We start from the raw sequence: 12,165 nt of genomic DNA, 5'->3' as shown, positions 1-12,165 counted from the left end.
CTTTTAGTGGAGTTTATCTGTGTTTTACTTTGATTTCGAATCTGCTTGTTTTTAGCACGTCTGCTCCTAGAGTGCCCAGTCTTTGTGGTCTAGGCCTGTTTGTTTCTGGGGTTTCCCCCCCTCCCCCTCCCACCCCCTAAGCAATTGGCTAAGGCAGTCAGGTGTCCTTGTTCTTTTGTGTTTGCAGCCTTCTCTTACTGCTCTCATCTGCCTTTCCTGATTGTAATCTGTAGCCATCCTGCACAACAACCACTTGGTAAGCAGTTTTAGTGCCTGTGTGGGGCCTTTTTTAGGGATTTATCTGTGTTTTTACTTTGATTTCCTATCTGTTTTATTTATAAGTGGCCTACTCCTCGAGTGCTCTGTCTTTGTGGTCTAGTCTTTTGTTTCTAGTTGTTTTCCCTTTCCCCTCCCATCCTCCATTTCTTGAGCACTACTTGCCTTGCCCGGGCAGCCTGCAAAGGGCACAGACTAAGGGTGCCTTCCCCAGGGCACCTACCATCCCTTTTCATCTGGCACCCTAGCCCTGCCAGACGCCTTGCTTTCCATCGACAGCTACCTCCAGGTAAGGGATGTCTTCATTGAATCTTACCATAACTCTATTTTGCCACACCTGCATAGTGCTTCCCAAGGCGTTCCATCAAGGGCTTGTTATATTAAATCTCCCTGCTTTTTGCATTTCACCCACCAGAGTTTCCCAAATGTAGTGCACTTCATTTTGAATTATGCCGCTGCGTGGGTTGCACCACATTTGAGTTTTGCTGCTGCATAAGTTGGTTAACGCTGCTTTTGAATTTAGCTACAGTAGAATGGTAACTTGCTGCGTTTGATTTTAACAACACTACAATTGTACTGAGTTAGTGCTGCTTCTAAATTCAGCTGCACTAGAATTGCAACCCGTTGCTTTTGAATTTATCCACAATAGAACTCTACTGATTTGTCATCCGCGGCTTTTGAATTGTACTTCATTTGTTTAGATTTAGGTTAGAAGCACCACCCTGCAAACATAAACCAGGACCACAGCAAACACTGGACAATATACCAAGAAGACCCAACAATAAAACTACTCCACACCTAGAGATCACCTGAAACCAACTAGCCACCTCGTCCTCGTCTCCACACCCTCACACCTCTCACGTACTACACATGCCCAAAGGGCTAGTGAAATAACCCACCCAGAACTTGCAAACTGCACACCCCTCTCTATTCATACTGAAACCCAATACCTGCAAACAACTCAGACACTAATACGGATACGAGTCCAGTGCACATAGCAAAGCACGCCCACAAAGTACACATGCCAGTTTCTCCTGATTCTGCACGCATCAACCAATGAGCACACATTCTATCCTTTCCCTCACTAACCAACCCTACCCACCTTTCTTAAAGAGCCACGTGAGCACTTACAGACCATGCAACTGGCACCGGTGTGTGATATAAATCAACATAACATAACATTATTTTTACTCCCTTTAGCATTAAGCTGGCCTGCTTGTCTTTCCACAGAAGACCACAGCAATGTAACAGATGTAGTGCATACCCTGTTAGAGTTATGAATGAATGTCTATTTAGAAGCCACTTAGCCCAAAGTGGAAGTGGGGACCCATCAGACCTGCGTATTCAGGGGCTTCTCTTGCTTTACCGTCTTGTGATTCTCGAACGTCTGCAGACTGAAAATTCCCAGAGTTCCCTGCCAAGAAAAAGAACCCCAAGCAAGTGGCTACTCAGTAGGTTTCAGCCTGTTCTTTTTCTATCTTATTTGAAGGATTTCGTGATGCGTTATAAAGGGGAGATTGATCACTGGATTGGCCTGAGGAGAGATTCTGGTCAGGCGTGGAAATGGGTCAATGGCACTGAATTCAGCAACTGGTAAGTCCTTGTTTCTTTCTCCACCCCCAGTCCAGCAGTTTAAATGTATTGAGCTTGCATCATATTGCAAAGCTAATCTCTGGTGGCTCTCAACAATGTAGACGGGTGTGGCACCAAGCACACAGGCACTACCCTCTTTCTTTATATGTATAGATTTGTGGGGGTGGTGGGGAGTCTTGAGGTTTAGCATCTATGAGCGTCCCAAGACCACCCCAGCTGCTAAATGTTGGAATGATATCACATGAATAAACCTATAATAAGGGCAGATGCAACACCGGAAAGTCCTCTTGGGGGAGGATGGTGGTTTGGATTGAAAGCTTATGCTTCTGGGAATCCATACTGCCCCTTTTTGAAGGTACCATTGGAGGGCTCGAAGGGCAAACATTGGCCACTGGTAAAGGGCGGCCTCCCTAGTCCATGGATGAATGCAGGGCGCCGTCTGGCACTGTGCCGCACCCTCCCTCTTTGTTGAATGCAAATGCCAGCCTCCTCGCCCTTATCCCACGCTGCTCTACTCATCTTTTGCTGTCACTGGAAAATGAGATTTCTGTGTAGTGCCTTCTCCATTTACAAGGCTGACATCTCTTTTTTTGCATTTTGTTTTTCTTGATAAATGGCCTTGGGTGCACTCTATGTACACAGTTTCTCAAGTAAACATAAAATGCTCCTATACACCCCAGATGTTGTTCTGAGGTACTACATCTAGAGGCAGGGTATCCGGTTCTTTTTAACATGGTGTCCGTGGCATTACCTCCCCAGAAAACCTGTCTGTGCGGGTATTACTGCTTAATAATTTACTGCACATATTCATCTCAAAGTATTCTAAGTAGAAAACTACCCGTACTGACCTTGAAAATCTCAACAGAGCTACACCTGTGCTATCCTGTAGAGCATTGCTGTTTAGAGGTTCCTGTAGTATTATAAAGGTTGCGACTGAGGGGTACATGCGCGCCCCATTTAAGCACCTTGCAGCAGGTTATTGGCCTTAATCTACTAAATGTTTCTTCCGGTAACACCAAGGCTTTTCAATGGTGTAGTAACGCGCACATGCAGTTCACAGGAGAAGGACTGGACTGTAGGGAACAATGATCTCATGACAGACAGTGGGGTTCCTATAAAATGCGATTAGGACTGTGGCAGAGTCTGTTGAATGCAAGGCAATACCTTTTTGGATATATTCCCCTGGTCCAAAATCTGCAGGCTTCCCAATGGGACTGACCACCTCTGGAAGCATCCTTGCCACTTCACTTGAATACCATTGAGGGCATTCTCTAATGTTTTTGGTTCTACCACATTGCCTCTACTATACCCTTTCCAGAGTATAGAAATAGCCTTGGAATAGATACTTCCAAGTAGCTGTTGACAGGCCACTGCCGCAGAAGTGACCGCTCCTTACATGAATTAAACCGACTAATACAGCAGACTACAGCTTTAGTGCGGTTACTTAGACAATACCAAAAATTTGATGAACAGAAAGTACCATAGACACAGTAAGAAATGAGGCCCATGCCCTCACGCACCATAATCCTGTAGGAGGGAAGAAGGTGGCAGAATAATGTCAAAGAGAAATGATTGCAATCAAGAAAGGATGTACTCCCGGCTTGTCATTCAATGTCATTGCTCCAGTAATTACCCCCAAAACATTTAAATATGCTTCAACGCTGACGCAAGGTAACCTCTGATGCCTCCAGTATTGGGACCCACAACTCCATTAATGCATCACAATCCTGCCGTGCTGATATGAGGATCCTCACCCTTCTCTACCAATATACCTCAATTCTGGCCTGAACACCTACTTGTATTCCTGTCAAATGACCTGCACATGTCTGGCAGTGCACATCAGTGTGCACTCACAGCACCTACTGTTATGACAGTGTTAGTATCCACACACGCAACAGAGGCAGCAACCATGTAAACCTCTCCACACATGAATATAGAACCGCACAAAGAGAAGCAGTGCAAACCTTCACCAGCATCTACAACAGCAGTGCATGTCTTGAAGGGTCCAATCCATTTGTCATGTAAGGCCCTCTGCCCTCTGTCTTGTAGGTACAATAACCAAGACAAGCTGGTCTGGCGTAAGCTCCACCATGTTGGCCTTATGATCATGCCGTTTGACCAGAGCCTGACCTGCTTTCAGGTTTTCTGAAGCCTCTGTCATCACGCCATCCTTTTCCTGAGGCCCAGCACATAGTGACTCTCACTGGCTGTAGGGAAGGAGCACTCTCCAACCCCTCCTTGATCAGGGCCAACGGGCTTCTGACCGGATGACCATAAAGAAGTTCAAAGGGGCTGAACCCAACTCCTGCTTGAGGGACTTCTCAATAAGCAAAGAGAAGGCATGGCAGTAGAAAGTCCCACTTTCCTCTAATGGGTTCCTCTAAAGCACCTGTCATGCTCTTCATAGTACGGTTAAAACTCTCCACCAACCCATTGGTTTGGGGATGGTAGGCTGTTGAGAACTTGTACTTGTAAGTCGCTCCACAGTTCTTCCACATGGTCTGCATGTAGTGGGACATAAAATGTGATCCCCTGTCAGAGATGACTTCCTTAGGAAAACCTACCCTCGTAAGGATACCAAGGCTGGCCTGAGCCACTGCCTGGACAGTAACCGTTCTAATGGGTATGGCCTCGGGATACCTGGTAGCATGGTCTACCACGACCAATATAAATCGTTTGCCTGAGGAGATTGGAGGATCTAGGGGACCAACAATGTCAATCCCCACACTCTCAAAATGGACTCCCACCACAGGGAAGGTAGGTGACACATTATTGGGCCTACTCTTGCCAGATGTCTGTCAAGTGTGGCAGCTCCTAAAGAATGTATCTACATTAGCCCCCATCTTGGGCCAGTAAAAGTACAGAGATAACCTATTTTGTCCTCTTGAATCTCAAGTGGCCAGCCAAAGGAATCTCATGGGCTAACTGTAGGAACTATTGTCTCACCTCCTGGGGCACTACCAGTCTCCTGTAGTCCCCTTGGGTAGATTCAGTAGGTTCACTGTAGAGGAGGCCATCCTCCCAGTAAAGCCTATGCATCCCTGGCTCTTGCCCTTGCAACTGGGAAGCTGTCGACTTGCACAGACCTTCCAAAGAGGGACACTATTTGTCCTCTGCTGAAGCCTGCCCTAGAGGGTCCACCTTCTGCAAGTAAAGTCTGCAGCTCAGGATGGTCCCTTGGATCCAAATCACCAATGCAGGGAAGGTTTTCTTCCAGCTCTGTGTCACCAGTAGCTGACTCCAGATTTTGGTTGGTCTTCCCACTCAGCCTCAGCTGGGGAAGGGGTCATTAGGGTGACCTGGGACCGTCCTCTCAGGGATGTCCTTAGGTTTGAGCCCTTTCTTTTTCCTAGAGTACTTGGATTTCTACTGTCTTTCTTTTTCTTGGGAACTGAAGGGTGACCTTCCTGTGGACTGGAGGTGTTGGAAATCTCCTCACCCTCAAACTGAGAGTCTCTAAAGGTTGCCTCTTTGGCCAATCATGTTTGCTCCTGCTTCTTTTTGCTGGGATGCCTGGTCTACTAGATACAACTCCAAGGGTTTTCAAATAATTTCCCAACAGGGCACTTCATTCTATACACTAACAGGAATTTTAACAGTCATATTATTGCACTGGATGAGAGCTGGCAGAATAGGAACCATTTGGATGGGGCCTCCTGCAAGTTTAGTGAGACCTTTGGGTGCCTTAGCTACATCCTCCGGCTTGAAAAACTTTAATCTACCACTGTAATACTTGCCCCAGAGCCTCTGATTGCATGGGTTTCCTGACCATTTACAAGAACACTGTCCTTATAATATTATTATAGACATCCACATTCTGTTGTTCCCACAGAGCCAGCGACACTAAAGAAACACCGGCTTGAACTCCTATGCCAGTAATTGAAAGTGTGCACTTGCCATTTGTGCTTCTCAGGGACGAAGGCTAAGGAGGCAGTGTGGACCCCTGAACGTTTACCCTTACATCTTGGATCCCCTTTCACATGATCTACAGACCCACATACAAAACATTTCCAAAATGTTCTCTGGAATGGGGGTTTCTGTTGACCTCCCTCTGTTTTGGCACCAGAGGATTTGCTAGACATACCAGGTTTCCCATGGAATTTACCCTTGTTATGTTTGTGGCCCTCTATTGGATAGTTGGAATTAGAATTCTCTTTCCCTTCTTCCTTGTGCTGCTTCCCCTTTTCCTTTTTGTGAGTGGCCCCAAGGTCCTTATGAGTGTCCCTGTTGGCTACCCACAAGTAAGCAGCTTGTGCTTACTTTTTAGGATCAATTTCTTTTGAGTCAGCCAAGTACTGTTTCAGCTCAGGAGAGCAGGCATCAAAAACAGATTTTAGCAAAAGAATATTTCTCATTCCTTCAAAGGTTTGTTCTCTGTAACCCAACTTAGCTTTTCAAACACTTACATTCCCAGGTAGCCCAAGAGGTACCCTCAGTCCTTTTGAGGGTCCTAAACCTCTTACGGTACTGGGAAGTAGTTTTCGCAAATCTGGCTATTAATACCATTTTACTGATTCATAATCCTTTCTCTCACTGGTACCCAATTCCATCACAGCATCACAGCCATTCAGGGGGAGCAGGGCTTTAAGTGGGCTGGGGCCTGCTGGGCCTGGGCCCCAGCAGTCTCCGAAATTTCGTTTTGAGGCGGGGCCCTGCCGGGGCCCACTAATCTCCCCTGGCAGCCACTACACAAAAAGGCATTTTATTTTACAGCCTGAAGCTCTCGCTCGTGTGCAAGAGCTTCAGGCTTCAGAAAAAAATGCCTTTCAGCCATAATGGTGGCGCCGCACCTGCGAGGCATCCCTTTAATCAAGGGATGTCCATGGGCCGGCGCCACCATTAAGGAGATAACGTGAGGCCGCTGGAAGCAGAGGCCTTGCTTTCTAAACACTGAAGCTCCCGCGGATTCGCAGGAGTTTCAGTCTTTAGGAAAAAGGCCTCTGCTTCCAGTGGGCTCACCCTTTCAGCCTTAATGGTAATGCTGGCCACCATTAAGGCTGAATAGGCGAGGCGCTGTCCCCTGCCAGGCAAGCCTATAAACAATAAATGCAGAGATCAGCACCCTCTCCCCAATATTGATCTACATGATCTCTACAAAAGGCTGCCTGGCAGGGGTGCCAGCAGTGGCGGCCGCTTTCATAGGGCGGGGGGGCGCCGCCCTCCCCACAATCCACCCCACCGACATATAAGTAAGTTCAACACTTCTGTTCTGTTACTCAGATTCAGAAGTTCTTTGTTTGTTTGTTAATTGCCATTGACATTTGCCAGCAGCAGCGCAGCGCTGCAGCGTGCCGCGCTACAAAACCACAATAAATAAATAAATGGAGCTCAGCTGTGACTGCCTTATCAGGGCCGGCAGCCACAGCGGGGCGCGTCCCATTTTACACTGGTTTTCTTATTGTAAAGTGAGTGGAGTTCATAGCTCCACGCACTTTACGTAAAAGGAGGCTGGCGGGGCGTTTGAGTGCTGGCCCCGCCAGTAATAATATATACGCAAACAGCGTACCGAAGATTCCATGATCTGCTCTGCCTCTTGGAGCATAGATACAGAAATGTCATTGGCTGTTTGCCAGCCAATGACATTTGAGTGGGGGTGGGGTGATGGCGCAGGGTGCGTGCGCAGGGTGCGTGCGCCACCTTTGGATCATCATTTGCTCGATCTGCCCACTACAGCAGGCCGAAGAAGTTTGCCCGCCAAAGCCAGTAAGTAAATTGTTTGTTGTCCATGTCATACACGGCAACCTGGCCTTCAACATTTCCCCAGGAGTGCTCCAAGTCGGAGCCTCGGAGGAGAACTGTCCGAGCACTGCCCTGGGGAATGCAGGGCCTAGTTGACTTTCTGTGCCGCATGTCTACTACTAGGCCCTTCGGCATTCGGCTGTGGCTCTCTCTCTAGTGCTAGCATAGCACGACAGGAGCCCAGCCGAGCGGCGATGGCCTGGGCTCAGGGCTGCTCTGCTCACAGTCAGAGCGCCGGACCTTGACTGATGGTGCTCCAGATTAGGAATTGGCAATTGCTGCGGTCTGTGGTGGTCACCCACTGCCAGTGGGTGATCACCACAGATCGTGGCGTGACGGTTGCAAGCGTTATAACCTGATTGAAGGTGTTTGAACTATATTAATCACCAAATACACATATGAAACGGTGCCAGATCCTTAATAAATGGACATTTCTTCAAGGAAATAAAATGCAAACAAGTGAATCTTACATTATGCGTTCCTCAGCAGTGATGGATGGTTATGCCTGCTGCCGTACCTCTCGGATTAATTGAGCTATTGAAAAAGGATTTAACACAGGCTAAATAACCGGAAATGAATGTGAAATACTAGAGCAAATGCCTTGTTAAATACTCGGCGGACGGGGGGGGGGGGTTATTAGAGTAATATGGTTTGCATCCATTGTTTAACAAGTGTAAAACAATGTTTTCTGCACAAGCGCATGCGGTTTCTTCCTAATAGCATCATTTGTTATTCATTTTGTGTAAAATACGACTGTGAGCTATAAACTAATCCGAAATAATAATAATAGTGACAGTAATCAGAATAATTTGTGCACTGGTCTAGAGCTTCATGCCTGGTTCCGTCTGCTTCTAAGCGCTGTAATAACAGATCTAATAGCAGGTGCTAGTATTACCCACTATAAAGGTACGCACATATTTACCTCGGAAAGATGAAGGGCTGGGTAAACTCTGCCACTCTCTTTGCCCTTGCTACGTGCAGGGTGGCACCAGGTCTGAGTGGAGCGATTAACTCAATATCTGGCGCCCAGACAAATGGCAATCGGATTCTTTTCATCAAAACAGATCGCTGAGGCGAGCATTATATAGAATGGGAGGTTTGGCTCTGGACTCTTCTATGTTTACTCATGTTTTGATGATACTTATTTGAGCAAACGATTTTAACTGGGACCCTCTGGGCCTCAACCTGATTGTGACAAAATGGCTGCACAGTCTAGCCCAGCCAAAACCTTTGTCAGATGATACCTCTGTCAGTGGTTGGGCAGATTCTATGTGCGGGGGTCTGCAACGTTTGCAACAACAGATATTTTGGATTACAATTATTATCAGCCCCAGGTGAATGGTGAGTCATAGTCAAAAACATCTGGAAAGTCATAGATTGCATGCCCTCATCCCAGGGCAATGCAAATCAGTGTTACACATAGCACAGGAAAAAAAGATGTGGTGAGTGGCAGCCAGTGGCGTAACACAAAATTTGTGGTACCCCTGCGAGCCATTCTGAGGCCCCCCTCCAACTCAGCAACAAATCACGAGTCACGCCACACTCTGGGCCAGCCTAGATTGTCACACTTGCGCAATACGCACAAACGTGCTGCTGGAGGGGTATGCCGCACACTGCACTAGGAGAAAGATATAAATATGTGTTTTAATGCAATATACAGCACACTTTCTGAGAAAAATTGGTTATAAAGCCACAGTGTTTGCAATTGTTTTGTAGGGTAACACCAATCTAATACATGCAAGTCACCAACAATGTACAGGAACATTAATGCTTTGCTATTAAAAATGCCATGCCACAATGAAAACATGTCCAACTGGCAGCACAATGTAGACCAGCGTAGACACGTAATAACATTACAGCATGCCAGGCCACATTCAGACATACCTAGACAATACAAGCTGCTGTAAAACACACCATCACACTTGCGCACGTAAGAATAATGTACCACCATTAGTATGTAAATCCTAATGCTTTTTGTCATATTTCGGTGTTTTTTTTGGACAGTAAATTAGCACATTTTGGAGTTAATTTTTCAAAGAATTTCATGAGGGAGAGCCACCCGCACCATCCTTGGGTGGTGTGGTCTCGTGCGCTGTGTGCGCGAGCTCTAAATTTCACCTTGGGAAATTTACGCCCCACCAGCTTTCAAACTCAACAGCCACCACTGGGTGCCAGTAGCCCATTGAGCCGAGGCTCGTCAGGGGGCGTGGCCTAACGGGCCAGCAGGACCCCTGTTGTTAGGCCATGCCCCCTCGATGAGCCCCGGCTCGATTTGTAGTGCCACTTAAGGCAGTGAGGGGGAGCCTAGACATGTGCCATGGAATTAAATAATTCACACTTATTCCTTGAAGACCATAGGTGTAGTCAAACGTACCCAGCCAGTCCAACACATATATACTCACTGCTTCATTAGGCAGGCGAGGCCTCTTGGGACTAACATACCTAGAAGACCCTGAAAGGAAAGCAGAATCAAGGGACATATTTCTCATATTCATTTCATGTTGCATCTCTCCTTCTCTTAGTTTCACCTCTTGATGTTTGGTTTCAGCCTGGACATTTAGTTTATTGAATTCCAACTCTAATCTTAGTCTATCAAGAGAAATATATTCTGGGCTTAGGTGTGGACATTGTGGGGTCCCAATGGGAAGTGGCTGAGGTGCAAGGGCAGGCTGTGGCAGAGGGGATATCTCTTCCTGAGACTCCTCTACCTCCTCTGACTCATCCTGCAGATTGAAGCTTGACTCTAAACTGGCATCCTCATCATTATCTTCCTTATTTATTTATTTATTTATTTATTTATTTATTTGATACATTTATATAGCGCGCAGGCAGCCCATGGGCATTGTGGCGCTGTTACTTGTAAGGGATCTTAGTTACAATGGGTACAGGTTGTGCCTTGGGTTACAGTAAGGCAGGATCCTGTGTTAAGCGATAGGGAGTATCATACACCATAATACATCATACATGTTAGTCATGAGAGTTTGAACATGTGGGGTTGGTTAGGTGAACAAGGTAGTTTTCATGACTTTTCGGAAAGCAGTCAGTGAAGGTTCAGCTCGCAGAGAGGTGGGAAGGGTGTTCCAATGTAAAGCAGCAAGGTAGGGGAAGCTGGCGCCACCTGCTCTAGCTCTTTTTTCCCTGAGTACGGAGAGCATATTGGCATAGGGTGTCCTGGTGGGTCTTGTGGAGGAGAACGGGTGGATTCTCTGGGATAGGTACGCTGGGGCTGAGAGGTGGTCGCATTTGTGGGTGATGCTTAGTGCTTTGAATATAATCCTTTCCTTTATGGGGAGCCAATGGGACACTTTTCTGGCAGCAGTGATGTGCTCTCTTGGCAATGCCTTGTGCAGCACGCAGGGCGCTATTCTGGATTACTTGCAGCTTCTCGAGGTTTTTGTTGGCGGTCCCTAGGAAGAGAACATTACAGTAGTCTAGCCGGGAACCAGTTATGGCTCTGGCTATGTTGGTACAAGTGTCTTTTGACAGAAAAGGCCTGATTGCGTTGAGGAGTTTTGCATGGTAAGCCGCAGAGGAGGCGATTGCGTTTACTTGTCTGGTCATAGATAAGTTGGAGTCTAGATAGACGCCTAGCGTTTTTACCATGTCCAGTACTGGAATTCTGATTGAGTCAATGGTAAAGTGGCTAAACTGGGCGTCAAGTTTCTTGAGGGTGTCAGGGGATCCTACGAGTAGGAGTTTAGTTTTGTCGGAGTTAAGGCAAAGGCCATTGATAGCCATCCACATTTGGATTGTGTTATATATGTTGTTGAGAGTTGCGCAGTCAGTGTCATAGTCAGCTGTTAATGTGAGAAGGATCTGAGTGTCGTCGGCGTAGTTGGTGTAGGAGATGCCCATGGCGTCAAGGATAAGGAAGAAGGGGCGGGTAAAGATGTTATATAGGGTAGGGGAGAGGCAGGGGCCTTGGGGCACACCGCATAGCATGATGGTTGGTGACGCAGTGGCTAGGTCAGAGAAGACCTGCATGGTCCTGCCTTGGAGGAAGGAGGTGATCCATGTGGTGGATTCTTGGGAGAAGTTGGCTGTGGAGGTGAGGTGATGGCAGAGGATGGACATTACCTGGGTTGGTAGGGGATATAGGCCTACTACCCAAACTTTGGTGATTTAACAACGTTGTAATCAATTCACATTGTTTTCCTTTCAGAGTGAGGCCCCTGGATTTACACATGTCTTTCAGTTGATCTACTGTCAGGACAATCAGGGCTGCCTCATTAAATGTATCCATATTTGGCATGTTACAATTGCTTAGCTTTTTAGTGGAGCTTAGCCTTGTGGCTGGTTTAGTTGGGCATAAGTACAGCAAATAGTCAATGTAACCACTCTACGCCAATCCCACCACCTGCCACCAGTGTTAGGCAAGAAGTGATGTAATACTGTGTGAGACTACACAACACTTGTGCACTTGGTATAAGGTAACCCACCTTTTGGTATCGGGCTGTACTACACAAGTCGGTAGTGTGACTGAGCAGCCAGGTCTATCTCAAGAGGGGTAAATGTGAGATGTAGAGCTGCAGCAATGAAATTCACAAATGCAAGTAG

General features: G+C 46.9%; 1 protein-coding gene across 3 annotated transcripts in view; it reads left to right on the top strand.

Annotated features, from left to right (window-relative positions):
• The window catches only part of LOC138580152 (C-type lectin domain family 2 member D-like), a 357,666-nt gene that overhangs the window by 227,331 nt on the left and 118,170 nt on the right, over positions 1–12,165 (top strand). For all 3 annotated transcript variants that reach the window (XM_069650477.1, XM_069650475.1, XM_069650478.1), the window contains one exon: positions 1,766–1,869. In XM_069650477.1, coding sequence (XP_069506578.1) covers positions 1,766–1,869 — 104 coding nt within the window. The remainder of the gene's footprint in view (positions 1–1,765; positions 1,870–12,165) is intronic.

The sequence above is a fragment of the Ambystoma mexicanum genome, chromosome 3p, assembly GCF_040938575.1.
Source record: "Ambystoma mexicanum isolate Mex_15411 chromosome 3p, UKY_AmexF1_1, whole genome shotgun sequence".
In the NCBI taxonomy this organism is placed as follows: domain Eukaryota; kingdom Metazoa; phylum Chordata; class Amphibia; order Caudata; family Ambystomatidae; genus Ambystoma; species Ambystoma mexicanum.
This window is presented reverse-complemented; position numbering and strand designations above follow the sequence as displayed.